Source organism: Mustelus asterias, chromosome 13, assembly GCF_964213995.1.
Source record: "Mustelus asterias chromosome 13, sMusAst1.hap1.1, whole genome shotgun sequence".
Taxonomy (NCBI): domain Eukaryota; kingdom Metazoa; phylum Chordata; class Chondrichthyes; order Carcharhiniformes; family Triakidae; genus Mustelus; species Mustelus asterias.
In genome coordinates this window covers 857293-876490 of record NC_135813.1, presented here as the reverse complement: position 1 = coordinate 876490, position 19198 = coordinate 857293, and the positions used below count along the sequence as shown (strand labels likewise).

The 19198-nt window shown below is 46.7% G+C and overlaps 1 protein-coding gene across 1 annotated transcript in view; it reads left to right on the top strand.

Annotated features, from left to right (window-relative positions):
- sardh (sarcosine dehydrogenase) overlaps positions 1 to 19198 on the top strand; it is a 99427-nt gene that overhangs the window by 52873 nt on the left and 27356 nt on the right. Inside the window, exons 12-14 of the mRNA XM_078226135.1 lie at positions 407 to 520; positions 1492 to 1639; positions 11768 to 11861. Coding sequence (XP_078082261.1) covers positions 407 to 520; positions 1492 to 1639; positions 11768 to 11861 — 356 coding nt within the window. The remainder of the gene's footprint in view (positions 1 to 406; positions 521 to 1491; positions 1640 to 11767; positions 11862 to 19198) is intronic.

The following is a 19198-nucleotide window of genomic DNA, read 5'->3' as shown; positions in this document are numbered from 1 at the left end:
CTCCCCCTCCCCAGGTCACTCTTCCCCCTTCCCCATGCCCCCTCTCCCCACCCCTCCCCAGTTCACTCTCCCCCCCCTCCCCCGTGCCCCTTCTACCCCACCCAGATCACTCTCCCCCATGCTCCTTCCCCGTGCCCTCCCCCCGCAGTCACTCTCCCACCTCCCCTGCACCCCCTCTCCCCCCCGACCCTCCGGTCACTCCCCCCCCGCGCCCCCTCTCCCTTTCCCCAGGTCACTCTCCCCCCTCCCCCACACCCCCTTTCCCCCTCCCCCGTACCCCCTTTCCTCCTCCCCCGTGCCCCCTCTCCAACCCTGGGGCACACCCTCTCCCCCACATTCTGATCTTTTGTGTTTTGCTGCTGAAAGCAGAATGTTTGATTTATTTTTTGTTGCCGTTTATGTTCAGGTAAAACTGTTTACACTTGCATGCTGAACAGTCGAGGAGGGACGGAGAGCGACCTCACAGTTAGTCGCATTGAATCTGCTCCAGAAGGAACGGCACTCACGCCTGCTTTTGAAGGTAAAACTGAGTGAGCGGCAGTACAGAGGCACTGAGCTCGAGGGAGTGCCCATTCGAGCCGAAGTGAGATCTTTAGTTTTGGGAACAATTTAACTCCTTCCAGGGAAGTTCAGATTTGCAATTGTTCCATATTATCTTGTGTTGTAATAACCACCCAGAGAGTGGAAAGGTAAAAGTTTATTTGGAGGTGCAGAGAGGTGCTTAATACAGAGTAAAGCTCCCTCTACACTGTCCCCCCATCAAACACTCCCAGGACAGGTACAGCACGGGGTTAGATACAGAGTAAAGCTCCCTCTACACTGTCCCCCCATCAAACACTCCCAGGACAGGTACAGCACGGGGTTAGATACAGAGTAAAGCTCCCTCTACACTGTCCCCATCAAACACCCCCAGGACAGGTACAGCACGGGGTTAGATACAGAGTAAAGCTCCCTCTACACTGTCCCCCATCAAACACTCCCAGGACAGATACAGCACGGGGTTAGATACAGAGTAAAGCTCCCTCTACGCTGTCCCCCCATCAAACACTCCCAGGACAGATACAGCACGGGGTTACTGATGCTCCCTCTGCAGTGACCGTTACTCAAAAGACTGATATGAATTTCTGGTGAAAATTTAGCTCTGGTTCAGACAGTTATGTTTTGTTTTTGGCACTAATGTAGAGTGGAATTAAATTCCCTTTCAATGTGGCCGCTCGGATTGGGCTGCAGTAACTGAGTGGAACAGCTCCAGCCCGGAGGCCGTGCTTTTCACTGTTTCCTTTTTTCAGTTCGAAGCAGCCACTAACAAGAGTAATTGGATTAGATTGACATCCAACGGAAGTGTGTTTAATCTGTGTGCTTGTGTAACTGGATTTAGAATGCGTGGCTAAGGGCCTTGTCAGTGTCCTGGGAAGTCTGTCTGTCTGTAGCTCTTCACTGTGTCTGGCTGGTGCGAGCTGATCTCTGACCTGGTGCTGTGTTCTGGTGCAGGTGATGGCTATTACCTGGCGGTCGGTGGTGGAGTGGCTCAACACAACTGGACCCATATAACCTCCGTTCTTCAGGACCAGAGGCTGAACTGTCAACTTGTGGATTGTTCCGAGGAATTGGGAATGATCAGCGTACAAGGGCCCAAGAGGTGCACAATCGACTGGCTCATTGAAGGAAAAGCAGAGGGGGGCTGACGAGGAGGGGAATGGACAGGCTGGACTGATATCTATCTGGAGGCACCAGCATTGTGGGGAGGGAGGGTCTTGAGGTCAGAATGAAATTGGAGCTAAATTATTGATCCGATTGGGAAATTGGTTAGAAACATAGAAAAACTACAGCACAAAACAGGCCCGTCGGCCCCACAAGTTGTGCCAAACATATCCCTACCTTTTAGGCCTACCTATGACCCTCCATCCTATTAAGTCCCATGTACTCATCCAGGAGTCTCTTAAAAGACCCTATTGAGTTTGTCTCCACCACCACTGACGGCAGCCGATTCCACTTGCCCACCACCCTCTGTGTGAAAAACTTCCCCCTAACATTTCCCCTGTACCTACCCCCCAGCACCTTAAACCTGTGTCCTCTTGTAGCAGACATTTCCACCCTGGGAGAAAGCCTCTGAGACTCCACCCGATCTATGCCTCTCAACATCTTATATACCTCTATTAGGTCTGCTCTCATCCTACGTCTCTCCAAGGAGAAAAGACCGAGCTCCCTCAGCCTATCCTCATAAGGCATGCCACTCAATCCAGGCAACATTCTTGTAAATCTCCTCTGCACCCATTCAATCTTTTCCATATCCTTCCTGTAATGAGGCGACCAGAACTGAGCACAGTACTCCAAGTGGGGTCTGACGAGGGTCTTATATAGCTGCATCATTATCCCCAGACTCCTAAACTCAAACTCTCGATTGATAAAGGCCAGCACACCACACGCCTTCTTAACCACCTCCTCCACCTGCGGGGCCGATTTTAGAGTCCTATGGACCCGGACCCCAAGGTCCTTCTGATCCTCCACAGTACTGAGAGTCTTTCCCTTTATATTGTACTCCTTCAACCCATTTGACCTGCCAAAATGGACCAGTATGCATTTATCTGGGTTGAAGTCCATCTGCCACTTCTCCGCCCAGTCTTGCATCCTATCTATGTCCCTCTGTAACTTCTGACATCCCTCCAGACTATCCACAACCCCACCAACCCCTTCGTGTCGTCGACAAACTTACCAACCCATCCCTCCACTTCCTCATCCAGGTCATTTATGAAAATGACAAACAACAAGGGTCCCAGAACAGATCCCTGGGGCACACCACTGGTGACCGACCTCCATTTAGAAAAAGACCCATCTATACACACTCTCTGCCTCCTTTGGGCAAGCACAGTAAGAAGTCTCACAACACCAGGTTAAAGTCCAACAGGTTTATTTGGTAGCCTTTGGGCAAGCCAGTTCTGGATGCACAGGGCAGCAGCCCCTTGGATCCCATGCCCTCTCACTTTTTCGAGAAGCCTTGCATAGGGGAGCTTATCGAACGCCTTGCTAAAATCCATATAAACCACATCTACCGCTTTCCCTTCGTCAATGTGTTTAGTCACATTTTTGAAGAACTCCACCAGGCTTGTAAGGCACGATCTGCCTTTGACAAAGCCATGCTGAGTATTCTTGAACATACTAAACCTCTCTAAATGCTCATAAATCTTGTCCCTCAGGATCTTCTCCATCATAAGAACATAAGAAATAGGAGCAGGAGTAAGCCATCTAGCCCCTCAAGCCTGCCCCGACATTCAATAAGATCATGGCTGATCTGAAGTGAATCAGTTCCACTTACCCGCCTGCTCCCCATAACCCTTAATTCCCCTACCGATCAGGAATCCATCTATCCGTGACTTAAACATATTCAACGAGGTAGCCTCCACCACTTCAGTGGGCAGAGAATTCCAGAGATTCACCACCCTCTGAGAGAAGAAGTTCCTCCTCAACTCTGTCCTAAACTGACCCCCCTTTATTTTGAGGCTGTGCCCTCTAGTTCTAGCTTCCTTTCTAAGTGGAAAGAATCTCTCCACCTCTACCCTATCCAGCCCCTTCATTATCTTATATGTCTCTATACGATCACCCCTCGGCCTTCTAAACTCCAACGAGTACAAACCTAATCTGCTCAATCTCTCCTCATAATCAACACCCCTCATCTCTGGTATCAACCTGGTGAACCTTCTCTGCACTCCCTCCAAAGCCAATATATCCTTTCGCAAATAAGGGGACCAAAACTGCTCACACTATTCCAGCTGCGGCCTCACCAATGCCTTGTACAGATGCAGCAAGACTTCTCTGCTTTTATATTCTATCCCCCTCGCGATAAATGCCAACATCCCATTTGCCTTCTTGATCACCTGTTGTACTTGCAGACTGAGTTTTCGTGACTCATGCACAAGGACCCCCAGGTCCCTTTGCACAGTAGCATGTTGTAATTTTTTTCCATCTAAATAATAATCCAATTTGCTATTATTTCTTCCAAAGTGAATAACCTCGCATTTGCCAACGTTATACTCCATCTGCCAGATCCTCGCCCACTCACTCAGCCTATTCAAATCTCTCTGCAGACCTTCCGCTTCCTCCACGCAATTCACTTTCCCACTTATCTTCGTGTCGTCAGCAAACTTTGTTACCCTACACTCAGTCCCCTCCTCCAGATCATCTATGTAAATAGTAAACAGTTGAGGCCCCAGTACCGATCCCTGCAGCACGCCACTAGTCACCATCTGCCAACCAGAAAAGCACCCATTTATTCCAACTCTCTGCTTCCTGTTGGATAGCCAATCCCCAATCCATGCTAACACCCTACCCCCAACTCCGTGTGCCCCAATCTTCTGCAGCAACCTTTCGTGAGGCACCTTATCGAATGCCTTTTGGAAATCCAAAAACACCACATCTACCGGTTCCCCTCTGTCAACCGCACTAGTCACATCTTCATAAAAATCCAGTAAGTTCGTCAAACACGACTTTCCTCTCATGAATCCATGCTGCGTCTGCTTGATCGAACCATTCTTATCCAGATGGCCTGCTATTTCTTCTTTAATGATGGATTCCAGCATTTTCCCAACGACAGACGTTAAGCTAACCGACCTGTAGTTACCCGCCTTTTGTCTAAATTCCTTTTTTAAACAGCGGCGTAACAGTAGCCGTTTTCCAATCAGCTGGCACTACCCCAGAGTCCAGTGAATTTTGATAAATAACCACTAACACATCCACTATTACCTCCGACATTTCTTTCAGTACCCTGGGATGCATTCCATCCGGGCCCGGGGACTTGTCCACCTTCAGTCCCGTTAGTCTACCCAGCACTGCCTCCCTGGTAACATTAATTGTATTGAGTACCTCTCCTCCTGCCAACACTCGATTGTTAATATTCTGTAAACTATTTGTGTCTTCCACTGTGAAGACCGACACAAAAAACCTATTTAAAGTCTCAGTCATTTCCTCATTTCCCACTATTAAATCCCCCCTCTCGTCCTCCAAGGGTCCAACATTCACTCGAGCCACTCTACTCCTTTTTATATATTTGTAAAAACGTTTACTATTATTTTTTATGTTTAATTATAGAACAGTACAGCACAGAACAGGCCCTTCGGCCCACGATGTTGTGCCGAGCTTTATCTGAAACCAAGATCAAGCTATCCCACTCCCTATCATCCTGGTGTGCTCCATGTGCCTATCCAATAACCGCTTAAATGTTCCTAAAGTGTCTGACTCCACTATCACTGCAGGCAGTCCATTCCACACCCCAACCACTGTTGCGTAAAGAACCTACCTCTGATATCCTTCCTATATCTCCCACCATGAACCCTATAGTTATGCCCCCTTGTAATAGCTCCATCCACCCGAGGAAATAGTCTTTGAACGTTCACTCTATCTATCCCCTTCATCATTTTATAAACCTCTATTAAGTCTCCCCTCAGCCTCCTCCGCTCCAGAGAGAACAGCCCTAGCTCCCTCAACCTTTCCTCATAAGACCTACCCTCCAAACCAGGCAGCATCCTGGTAAATCTCCTCTGCACTCTTTCCAGCGCTTCCACATCCTTCTTATAGTGAGGTGACCGGAACTGCACACAATATTCCAAATGCGGTCTCACCAAGGTCCTGTACAGTTGCAGCATAACCCCACGGCTCTTAAACTCCAACCCCCTGTTAATAAAAGCTAACACACTATAGGCCTTCTTCACAGCTCTATCCACTTGAGTGGCAACCTTTAGAGATCTGTGGATATGGACCCCAAGATCTCTCTGTTCCTCCACAGTCTTCAGACCCTACCTTTGACCCTGTAATCCACATTTAAATTAGTCCTACCAAAATGAATCACCTCACATTTATCAGGGTTAAACTCCATTTGCCATTTTTCAGCCCAGCTTTGCATCCTATCGATGTCTCTTTGCAGCCTACAACAGCCCTCCACCTCATCCACTACTCCACCAATCTTGGTGTCATCAGCAAATTTACTGATCCACCCTTCAGCCCCCTCCTCTAAATCATTAATAAAAATCACAAAGAGCTAGTTTAGTTTCATAATCTATCTTTCCTTTCTTTATCGCTTTCTTAGTCATTCTTTGTTGTTTCTTAAAGTTTTCCCAATCTTCTAAGTCTCCACTATTTTTGGCCACTCTGTACGCATCGGTTTTTAATTTAATACTCTCCTTTATTTCCTTCGTTATCCACGACTGGCTGTCCCTTTTCTTACAGTCCTTCTTTATCACCGGAATATATTTTTGCTGAGTACCGAAAAAGATCTCCTTAAAAATCCTCCATTGTTCCTCAGCTGTCCTACCTACCAGTCTGCTCTCCCAGTCCACCCTAGCCAATTCAGCCCTCATCCTATCGTACTCCCCTCTGTTCAAGCAGAGGACATTGGTTTGGGACCCTACTTTCTCCCCCTCCATCTGCACCAGAAATTCGACCATATTGTGATCACTTGACCCAAGAGGGTCCTTCACAAGAAGATCCTTAATTCTACCTGTCTCGTTACACATTACCAGATCTAAGATAACCCGTTCCCTCGTAGGTTCTGTAACATACTGTTCAAGGAAACTATCCCGACAGCATTCTAAGAACTCTTCCTCCATCCCACCACGTCCAACTTGAGTCAGCCAATCAATATGCAGGTTAAAATCCCCCATGATTATTGCCGTTCCGTTTTTGCACGCATCCATTATTTGTTTGTTTATAGCCCGACCCACCTCAACATTATTATTATCAGCTTACCAACCACTGAGGTTAGACTCACCGGTCGGTAATTTCCTGGGCTATCCCTAGTCCCCTTCTTGAAAATAGGAACCACATCCGCAATCCTCCAATCCTCCGGCACCTCTCCCGTCTCCATCGACGACACAAAGATCATCGCCAGAGGCTCTGCAATCTCTTCCCTCGTCTCCCACAGTAACTTGGGGTACATCCCATCCGGACCCGGCGACTTATCTATCTTGATGCCATTCAAAGATTCCAGCACAACCTCTTTGTTAAAGTCCACATACTCAATCTTTTCAGTCCACCGCAAGCCTGCAGTACATCCACCCATGTCCTTCTCCTCTGTGAAAACCGAGGCAAAATCCTCATTAAGCACCTCTGCCATTTCTACTGGTTCCGTACAGATTTTCCCGCCTTCACCTTTTATAGGCCCTATTCCTTCACGTCCCATCCTTTTACTCTTCACATACAAAGAACAAAGAACAGTACAGCACAGGAAACAGGCCCTTCGGCCCTCCAAGCCTGTGCCGCTCCTTGGTCCAACTAGACCAATCGTTTGTATCCCTCCATTCCCAGGCTGCTCATGTGACTATCCAGGTAAGTCTTAATCGATGTCAGCGTGCCTGCCTCCACCACCCTACTTGGCAGCGCATTCCAGGCCCCCACCACCCTCTGTGTAAAAAACATCCCTCTAATATCTGAGTTATACTTCGCCCCTTTCACCTTGAGCCCGTGACCCCTCGTGAACGTCACTTCTGATCTGGGAAAAAGCTTCCCACCGTTCACCCTATCTATCCCCTTCATAATCTTGTACACCTCTCTTAGATCTCCCCTCATTCTCCGTCTTTCCAGGGAGAACAACCCCAGTTTACCCAATCTCTCCGCATAGCTAAGACCCTCCATACCAGGCAACATCCTGGTAAACCTTCTCTGCACTCTCTCTAACGCCTCCACGTCCTTCTGGTAGTGCGGCGACCAGGACTGGACGCAGTACTCCAAATGTGGCCTAACCAGCATTCTATACAGCTGCATCATCAGACTCCAGCTTTTATATTCTATACATATTTATAGAACGCCTTAGGGTTTTCCTTAATCTTACCTGCCAAGGCCTTCTCGTGGCCCCTTCTGGCTCTCCTAATTTCCTTCTTTAGTCCCTTCCTACAAGCCGTATACTCATCTAGATCCCTATCTTCGCCAAGCTCTCTGAGCCTTTTGTACGCTTTCCTTTTCTTCTCAACTAGGTCCCGCACAGCTTTCGTGCACCACGGTTCCTTTAACCTACCAACACCTCCCTATCTGCTCGGAACGTTGTCCTGTAGAACTCTAGACAGACATTCCTTGAAAAACTGCCACCTCTCTTCAGTAGATTTCCCCGAGAATACCTCCTTCCAATTTACTCCTCTAATTTGCTGCCTTAGGTCTTCATATTTCCCCTTACTCCATATAAACACTTTCCTAGCTTGCCTGATCCTCTCTTTTTCCAATGCAAGCATAAAGGAGATAGAGTTATGATAGCTATCCTCAAGATGCTCTCCCACTGAGAGATCTGACACCTGTCCAGGTTGATTGGTCAGTATGAGACCAAGTACAGCCTCTCCTCTTGTAGGCTTGTCCACATGCTGTGTCAGGAAACCCTCCTGAACACACCTAACGAACTCCTCCCCATCCAATCCCCTTACCCTAGGGATATTCCAATCTATGTTTGGGAAATTAAAGTCTCCCATCACAACAACTCTGCTATTATTGCAACTCTCCAGGATCTGTTTCCCTATCTGCTCCTCCACCTTCCTGTTACTATTGGGCGGCCTATAGAAAACTCTCAGCAAAGTGATCAACCCCTTCCCACTCTGAACTTCCACCCACAGAGACTCTGTAGACAATCCCTCCACAGCATACACCTTCTCTACAGCTGTGACACTATCCCTGATCAGCAGTGCCACTCCACCCCCTCTCTTGCCTCCCTCCCTGTCCTTCCTGAAACATCTGAATCCCGGCACCTGGAGTATCCAGTCCTGTCCCTGAGACATCCAAGTCTCCGTAATGGCCACCACATCATACTTCCAGGCATCGATCCATGCTCTGAGCTCATCCCCGTTATTCACTATACTCCTGGCATTAAAGTAAACACATCTCAATCCTTTGGTCTGAGCTCTCCCCTTCTCCATCCCCCGTCCATCCTCCCTCTTGCACTGTCTATAACCCTTCTCTGTTTGCGAGCTAACTTCCTCGCTCCCAGTCACCTCGTCTCGATCCCCTCCCCCCAACCTATCTGGCTTAAACTCTCCCCAGTAGCCTTAGCCAACCTTCCCGCCAGGATATTGGTCCCCCTGGGATTCAAGTGCCACCCGTTTTTTGTGTACAGGTCACACCTGCCCCTAAAGAGGTCCCAATGGTCCAGGAACCTGAATCCCTGCCCCCTGCACCAGTCCCTCAGCCACACATTCATCCTCCACCTCACTCCATTCCTGCCCTCACCTTCCCGTGGCACAGGCAGTAATCCTGAGATTACTACTGTTGCTTTCCTCCTTCTCAGCTGTCTCCCTAATTCCCTATACTCTCTTTTCATGACCCCTTCCCCCTTCCTTCCCACATCAGCGGTACCAATATGTACCGCTACTTCTGGCTCCTCTCCCTCCCCCCTCAGGATTTCTGGGAGTCGACCAGCGACATCCTGGATCCCGGCCCCAGGGAGGCAGACCACCATCCGAGACTCCCGCCTGCCTCCACAAAAACGTCTGTCCGACCCCCTTACTGTCGAGTCCCCGATTAACACTGCCTTCCTCCTCTTTTCCTTAGCCCTCTGAGTTACAGGGCCGGACTCCACTCCGGAGACACGGCCACTGCTGCTTCCCCCAGGCGGGCTGTCCCCCCCACCCCCCAGCAGTACTCAGGCAGGAGTACTTGTTGTGTAGGGGCACATCCACCGGGGTGCTCTCAATCACCCGAGCTTTACCCTTCCTGGCCATCACCCACTTGGCCTCCACCTGTGGCCCTGGTGTGACCTCCTGATGATAGCTCTTGTCTATCACCTCCTCATTCTCCCTTAACAGCCTAAGATCCTCGAGCTGCAGTTCCAGCTCCCTAACACGGTCCCTCAGGAACCGCAGCTCAACACACCCCTCACAGATGTGGATGTCCGGGAGGCCAGGTGCCTCCAGGACCTCCCACATCCTACACTGGGAACAACACACTGGCTTCACACTCATATTTGACTCCTTCTACCAAGGTACACAGAAAAAAGTAAATAAGAATTAAAAACTCACCCCTGCTCGCCCTATCCCCCGAAGCCCTGTGAGCCAAAGCCCTTACAGCTCACACTCTGCTCCCTGCTCACTCTGCTGCCCGCTCCCGACGCTGCCCGCTGTATACTGCGACCTCCCTTTTATATTTCGCGCGCTTAAAAAAACCCTTCCCAGACTCCTTAGCAGCCCACTTCCGGTTTTCAGTTTAAAATTAAGAAAAGAAAAATACTACTCGAAAAATAAAGACAAAACAACACACCAACTAAATAAATAAATCTCTCACCAGCACTCCTGCCACAAATCACTCCCTCTCTGCTTGCTCCAGTGGAACAATGATTGGAGACAGAGAATAGGGATAATGAATGAGCAGGCACTACAGTTGTGATTAGTGTGTCCCACAAGGATCTGTGTTGGGGCCTCCACTATTCACTATATTAATGATTTAGGTGATGAGATATCCAAATTTACTGATGATGCAAAGATAGGCAATATTGTAAACAGTATAGATGAAAATGTAAATTACAAAGAGATATTAATAGGGTAAGTTTTGTTTTATTCATTTGTGGGACATGGGCGTCGCTGGCTGGCCACTATTTATTGTCCTTCCCCAGTTTCCCTTGTTCAGTGGGTAGTTGAGAGTCAACCACATTGCTGTGGCTCTGGAGCCACATGTAGGCCAGACCGGGTAAGGATGGCAGATTTCCTTCCCTAAAGGACATTAGTGAAGAATTGAATGGGCAAAACTGGCAAATGAATTTCAATGTAAACAGAAGTCAGTTGATTATTTGAACTTAAAGGAGAGAAGAGAATACTTCTGAAATGGTGAATGGCTCGAAACCTGGAGATCCAGAGAGATTTGAAGGGGCTGTGGGCAATGGGGAGGTCCAGATACTGAGATCATTAAAATATCAAGAGGAGATACAGAAAATGATCAAAAGGTGCTGGTCTTTATACCCAGAAGATGCTGAGGTCAAGCTGGAGTTACACAAACCACTGGTTAGACCACAGCTGGAGTTACTGGGAGCAAGTTCATTAACCCTGGAGGGAGTGCAGTGTAGATTCACCAGAATGAGACCTGGACTCCAACAGTTAAGTTATGTGGAGAGATTAAACAAATTAAGATTGTATTTGCTGGAATTTTGGTGGTTAAGGGGGAATTTAATTAAAGTTTTCAAGATAGTAAATTGGAGAGAAAGTCTCCAATTGTACCTTTCACTCGATATCTCAAAGCCAATGAAGTTTAGTCACTGTTGTAATTTAGGATAACAGCAGACAATTTGTACACAGCAAGATCCCACTAACAGCAAGATGATAATGACCAGATAATCTGTTTTAATAATGTTTATTAAGTGGTAAATAAAAATAAACTGTTTGTACCAGTTTGGCCAGCTTAGTGTTTTGGGGAATTGTCTTAGAATTCAAACCAGAAGTTTGGAAACACCCTGACACACACAGGATTACGCAAGTTCAGAACTCTCTTTGGTAGATCAGTCAGTAAGTTGAAGTCTGAGCTTGATGGATTTTTTATTAGGAATAAGGGGAAAATATGGAACTAAACTACTCATTGGGCATCAGTTCACCGAATGGTGGAACAGCTTCTAGGGCCTCAGTCAGTCTGGATTAGGGAAGGGGTGAGGGGCTGTGTCCTCTGGAGCGGCCCAGGGCAGGAGTGTTCAGGAGATTGGATTGTGGGAAAGGAGGAAGCGGCTGGAGGTGGTGGGGGGGGGGGGTGGGAGGCAGAACCCGGATGTGGGTTGCTCTGTTTCTGGTTGATGTGGCCTTGTGACTGTTACTCTCTTCCTTCACAGTCGCTCGGTGCTGGAGGAAGTTCTCGACACAGACCTAAGCAATGAGGCTTTTCCCTTCTCCACACACCAGGTTGTGAAGGCAGCTGGACACTCAGTGAGTTACTCTCTTACTGTGCACCATTACTCACCATGAACCCACCTTCAAAGCCAGCTCAGACTGCATCTCACCCATGTTCAGGTTCTGCGTCCATGCTGATCATCTGGTGAAACTGAAGTCTTTATGAAGGGATGGGAAGGTTTAAGTGCTCTGGCTATCTGTGGTAACTTAGTGTGAATCAGCCAATTGTTCTCTGTGGTAGCACATGGTTCAGGCATCGATCTGAGTGAGAGCCCAGGCAGCGAAATCTTTCCATGAGATGGACCAGTGTTTGTTGTACAAAGAACATAAGAAATAGGAGCAGGAGTCGGCCGTCTAGCCCCTCGAGCCTGCCCCGCCATTCAATAAGATCATGGCTGATCTGATAGTGGGTTCAGTTCCACTTACCCGCCCGCTCCCCATAACCCTTAATTCCCTTAATGATTAAAAGAAATTGTGTTTGATTATTTGTATTATACATTAATTGTGTTTGATTATTTCCAGGGGGTGGGCATTTGCTGGGGGTTCACTTGTGTCCCAGTGAGTAGGAACAGACTGACACAGGTAGTTTTTAGGTTCAGAGGTACGTGTTTGTAATATGTAATAAATAAAAACTTCTAAAACTTTTAAAAATTGGTCCTGGTTCCATCCTGGACCTTTGGGTTTTCTGTGTATTTACCAGTGCAGTGAGGGGTGCTGGGGTGGGGGTGCGGCAGGAGCAGGAGGTGCTGAGGGGAAATTCAGAGAGGAGAAGAGAAACTGGCAGTGGGAAGTAGAGAAGTATTAACTGATAAGGAGGATATATCAGAGAGTAAGACCAAAATAAATAGAAGCGAGTTTGAGAGAATTAGAGTCAGCAATAATGAGCCATTAGGTGGGGTCAGAGTAAGTGGGGGGGGAGGGGGAGAGTAAAAATGCCTAAAGCATGGTTAATAATGTGCGTGTGAGTGAATGCACAGAGTGTGGTTAATACGATTGGTGAATTACAGGCTCAGACTGATTCATGGAATTATGATGTTATTGCTATAATGGCTCAAAGAAAGTCTGTCACCTCAGTCTGGGTAACAGCTTCTCCCTTTGTAAAGGCAGCTGCAAGGCATTTGTTTAGTAACTCTGCTATTTCTCCTGCCTCCGTATCCAAGTTCCGTCCCTTTTATTTTATCCCTAATCGGCCTTACTTTTTTTAATCCCCCTTTTATTATGGAAACGTTGGGGTTCCATTTCTGTTCACTGCCAGTCTCTTTTCATGCTCCCCTTTTGCTTTTCTTATTAGTTTTGTCATTTCCCCTCTGCTCTTATATTCAGCCTGATTCTCCCTTGGATTTTCCAGCTGGTTTCTGTTGTACATGAGCTTCTTCCTTTTTTATCTACATCTCTGCCTCTCTCCTCATCCAGAATGCTCTGGATTCATTTCTCCCACCTTTCCCCTACAAGGGAATAGACCTTGACATTGCCTGCAATACTTTTTCTTTGCAAATGGCCCCTTGTTCAGCCATTACCTTTTCTGCCAATGTTTGATTCTAACTCACTCGACTCGGTTACATTCTCATCCCATTGAAGTTGGCTTTCCCCCGATTAATTATCCTGGCACTGGATTGGTCCTTGTCCTTTTTCATGGCCAACCTAAATCTTATGACACAACGGTTGCTGGTCACTGTCCCTTAAATACTCCGTAAGAAGTCTCACAACACCAGGTTAAAGTCCAACAGGTTTATTTGGTAGCAAAAGCCACTAGCTTTCGGAACATGAAAGCTTGTGTGGCTTTTGCTACAAATAAACCTGTTGGACTTTAACCTGGTGTTGTGAGACTTCTTACTGTGTTTATCCCAGTCCAACGCCGGCATCTCCACACCTTAAATACTCCCCCACTGATATTTCATCCACTTGAGCCAACTCATTACCCTGAATCAGGTTCAACAATGCCTGCTCTTTTGTTGGTGCATGCAGAAATATATTGCTGCAGAAGATTATTTTGGACACACTGCAGGAACTCTTGCCCCTCTGGTCTCTTTGCTCGATTCCTATCCCAGTCTATATCTGGACAATTGCTTCATGATAATTATTTTATAATTCTTGTATCTCTCTGTAATTTCTTTACAAATGTGTTTCGCTGCATCCCCAGTTGGTGATCTGTATCCAACACCAATCAATGTCCTTGCTCCTTTTTCATTGCTTACTTCCAGTCAGAGAGAATCTGTCTTTCTCTGGAACGTTCCGTCCCTCCTGCACTGTGATGCTTTCTCTAATCCATGCTGCCATTACCTCCCACCTCCTTTCTCTCCTTTCCCGTCTCTCCGCAGCACCTTGTACCCAGGAATATTTAACACCCAATCTTTGCCTTTCTTTGAGCCAGGTCTCCATTATAGCAATAACATCATAACTCCATGAATCAGTCTGAGCCTGTAATTCACCAGTCGTATTAACCACACTCTGTGCATTCACTCACACGCACATTATTAACCATGCTTCCCCGCCACCCCCCCCCACTTACTCTGACCCCACCTAATGGCTCATTATTGCCGACTCTAATTCTCTCAAACTCGCTTCTGTTTATTTTGGTCTTACTCTCTGATATAGCCTCCTTATCAGTTAATACTTCTCTAACTTCCCACTGTCTCTGTTAGAAAGGCTATTTTTACTTAAACTGATAAGCCAAATGGACGAGGCCAGACGCATCCAAGGATACTGATGGAAGTGAGAGTCACTAGTGTTAAATTCCTTAGACACAGGGATGGTGCCAAGGGGCTGGAGAATTGTGAGTGTCACACCCTTGTTCAAAAAGGGGTGCCAAGATAAAGCCGCCAACAACAGACCATTCCGTTTGATTTCATGGTCAGGAAACTTCTGGAAACTGTAGTTTGGGACAAAATCAACAGTCACTTAGACAAGTGCAGGATAATTAAGGAAAGCTAGCATGGATTCATAAAGAGGAAATCACGTTTAACTAACTTGCTGGAATTTTTTGAGGAGGTAACAGGGAAGGTTGATAAGGGCAATGCTGTTGATGTGGTGTATCTGGATTTTCAGAAAGATATTTGATATAGTGCCACACAACAGACTTGTGAGCAAAATTCCAGCTCATGGAATAAAAGAGGAAGTCGGCACTGGGATAAGAAACTGGCTGAGTGACAGGGAACGGGGAGCAGTGATAAATGATTGTTTTTCATATTGGAGCAAGGTGTATCGTGAGTTCCCCAGGGGTCAGGGCTGGGAATCTTTTTCTTCCTGTTTTATATTGGTGACTCAGACTGCGGTGTTTGTTATTTATCTGGCAGTGAGGATACTCCAGCAACAAGCAATAAAAGAACTAACTTCACAAAGTGAATCAAAGAAAAGGTTTGATAAAGAAACTTCATTGTGCCACTTGGGCTGCACCCTGGGCCACAAATACTCCCCACAATCCCCATTCTGCTTTCTATTTATACCAAGTCAGCTGGTCAGCTGACCACAACATCATTTTGCCATTGGTTACATTGTCTACTGTGTTATCATTGGTTATGTTATAACAAGGCATGATTTCAAAAATTTAGAGATGAGACAAAGATTCGAAACATCAGCTGTGACCAGAAGGATATGGACAGCTGTGATATCAGCTGTGACCAGGATAGTTCTGAGCTTCAGAAGGATATGGACAAGTTGATGGATTGGGCAGGCAAGTGGCAGATGAAGTTCAGTGCAGAGCAGTGTGAGGTTTGGCAGGAAGAATCTGGAGAGAGAATATAAAATAAAGGGAAAAGCTAAAGGAGTTGCAGGAACAGAGGGACCACAGTGTTTATGTATAACTCACTGAAGGTGGGAGGACATATTGAGAGAGCTGTTAATGAAGCATCTTGTATAAAGCATTGACTCACCTCCTGACTCCCCAAAGCCTGTCCACCATCTACAAGGCGCAAGCCAGGAGTGTGATGGAACACTCCCCACTTGCCTGGATGGGTGCAGCTCCAACAACACTCAAGAAGCTCGACACCATCCAGGACGAAGCAGCCCCACTTGATTGGAACCCTATCCACCACCTTAAACAATCACTCCCTCCACCACCGACACACAGTGACAACCGTGTGTACCATCTACAAAATGCACTGCAGGAACTCACCAAGTCACCTTAGACAGCACGTTCCAAACCCACAACCATCTAGAACGACAAGGGCAGCAGACACAACTTCTCCCCCAAGCCACTCACCAGCTTGGAAATATATCGTTGTTCCTTCACTGTCGCTGGGTGAAAATCTTTGAGCACCCTCCCTAACTGCACTGTGGATGTACCTACACCACATGGACTGTAGCAGTTTAAGAAGGCAGCTCACTGCCACCTTCTCAAAGGGCAATTAGAGATGGGCAATCAATGCTGGCCTCCCCATCGAGGTCCAAATCTCTTGAATTAACAAATAAAATGTATCTTGGGCTTTATTAACAAGAATAATGAGGTCGTGTTGAACTTGGATAAGACACTAATTAGGCCTCATGTGGAGACTGTGTCCAGTTCTGGGCACCATACTGCAAGAATAATGTGAAGATATTGGAGAAAGTACAGAGGAGATTCACAAGAATGATTCCAATGACAAGGGAGTGTAGCTATGAGGACAGATTGGAGAGGTTGTGACTGTTTTCCTTGGAGAAAAGAAAGCTGGGAGGAGACTTGTTAGCGATGTTCAAGATACAGAGGGGTACGGACAGAGTAAATAGTGAGAACCTGTTCCCCCTCCAGAGAATATCAAAAACTGGATGGAGCCAGTAGCTATGATTAGACAAAATCTGGGTCTGTGGGAGCGACGCTCCCTCGCCATTGCAGGTAAGAATCTGTCATCAGGTGTGAGGCACTCTCAGTGTTGCTGAATGTGGCACAGGTCTGACTCCTGCACTGTGGTGATCATCTGATTTATTTTCCACTTTATCTGGAGGTCAAAAGTGGACTATCTCGCATGCCCCAAATGTACAAACCTCTAGATAAAGGGGGAGAAACATGCCCAGAATCGCCCTCATCCTGATGGCCACCTTTGTGTGCGGCTGCATCAAGCTGTGTGTAGATCCTCGGAACACTAACATCAAATGTCACTACGTACTGACATTCCACCTGTCCCTGGTGTTGCGAAGGATAGGCCCGGCCACACTGGAACGCTTCAAGTCATTGGATTGTGCCGTAACACCTGAACCTCGTGGGAAAATGTAGCCAGAAAAACACCTTTGACCGCATGGCATACAAGGCTAGGGACCAAATGCTGGAAAATGGGATTAGAATAGGTTGGTGCTTGATGGCCAGTACAAACACAGTGGGCTGAAGAGTCTCTTGCTGTGCTGGAAAACTATGACACAAGTCCATCAGTCAATGGTTTGCTTGTGACATTCAAGAGGCCCCACTGGAAAAGTTGATGGTGGATCCTATCGATAGTTCCTGGAGAAGACCGTCAAAATTATTTGGCAGAATGCCTCTTTGCCAGAACATTCTAACAAGCACCAAAACCTAGCTTGGCTGGTGGTAAGAAAGGTCTTCTCTGTCAGATCCTTCCTACATACTCAGAGTCTCACCCCCTCTGCATGTTGCCCTTGAGGTAGCTGCGATGGGAAAGAGACTGTTATTCTGTGAACTCAGTGTGTGTCCCTTGGAACAACCCCAAGGTCACAGAGACAAACATCAACTGCAGCTGGAGGGTCACAGCTCAGTGAAAGGTGCTCTTTGGTCTGCCTGAAACTTGCTGGTTTTTGTTATGGTTCAGGTCAGAAACTCAAGTGTTTTACGGAGCCTGCCTGGACCATAAGTTTTGCAGCTTGAATTTGGCCAGGATAAGCGTGATAGATTTCACCTCAGGTATGGTTCAAATGACCCAGTGGGAGCTTTTATCAAACAAAGTTTATTTAAGAATATAGTTAACATACACAGAACAAAAATTAGCAATAACCTTTATCAATTACAAGCAAAAACAAAACAACTACAATAATGTATAACCCTTAACCAATATATAGCAGATGTTTCAATTAAAACCAATGTCCAATAACCAAAACCCTTTAAACAGATTTATCGCTGTACAGGCTAAAGCTCACATGATACTGGAATCCAGTTTCCTGGGTTGAATGCTGATTTCAAATGATCTTGAAAACTCAGTGCAGCTTGTAGTCAACAACCCCCCAAAACACCCAAGCACAGATTCTTTCCTGCAGCATGGCAACAAGCCTTTCCTTCAACTAACTGGTAAAATCTTCAAAGCAAATTAGAGAGAGAAAGAAGACTTCTTTTCCAGCTTGATTCTGAGACCACCTCTAACAGTGCAGCCAAGACGAAACTGAAAGCTGAACAACTTCAATCATCTGACCTGCCAGTTTTTTTTCAGCAATGACATCACCCAAGGCTGTGACAATGCTTTAAAAAAAACCTCATAAAGATGCAATAACATCACACTAAAGGTACACTAACATCACACTAAAGGTACACTAACATCACACTAAAGGTACACTAACATCACACTAAAGGTACACTAACATCACACTAAAGGTACACTAACATCACACTAAAGGTACACTAATATTGCATCTTCCAGTGTGAGGAGTTGTCCTCGACCGAGTTTGCAGACTGACATATTCCAAGGTCCAGGGCTACGTGCTGAGAGATGCTCTCAAACTTGGGGCAGTCGCCACAGGGATACAATGGGGAAAGGACGTTATAAAAGATCTTTCAGCCAATGTACAGTGAGAGGCTAGAAAAGAACCCTTTCCTTAGTCTGTATGCCCAACACTGAACATAAATCAAAAAGTATTGAAATTGTACTGAGGCATCTCAGAGAGGAACACGCTGTCTCAAGGAAAGTGGAATTCTACTGGACTTTGGCAATTTGTCATTTTGAAATGTTTTGTCCCTGGGCTACATGACTGTCCTGGAATGTGTATTGGAGACAGGTTTACAGTTGAGAGAGGCACCTGAGAGTGGAACACACTGCACAGAGACAAGTCGGAGTTGATGCACTTTCTCTAATGTTCATGTTGAAATCTTTTGGAATTTATTTTTACAAATTTTATAAACAGTGTTTACTCTTGAAACAAAAATATCATCAGCGTGTGGAGGAGGCAAGAGGAGAATCACGAGGCGGCCAGTCACTCAGTCCCGTCTGCGACTCCAGAGTGGAACCACATCGGAGAATAATCTGGTGTACGGTCACAGGAAAACAAGTAGTTGATTGGTTTGAGGTTGCAGCCGGCACAGATGGAAATGGGTTTTTATCAGGAAGCGGAAGAGTGACAGACCTGTGTCGAACCAATCAGAGCAGGAGGATGTAAAGAGGAAGATAGAAAATGGGGACGGGGGGGCTGAGGAACTGGAGTGATTAATGGGACTGAGAGCTGATAAATCCCCTGGATCTGATGATCCA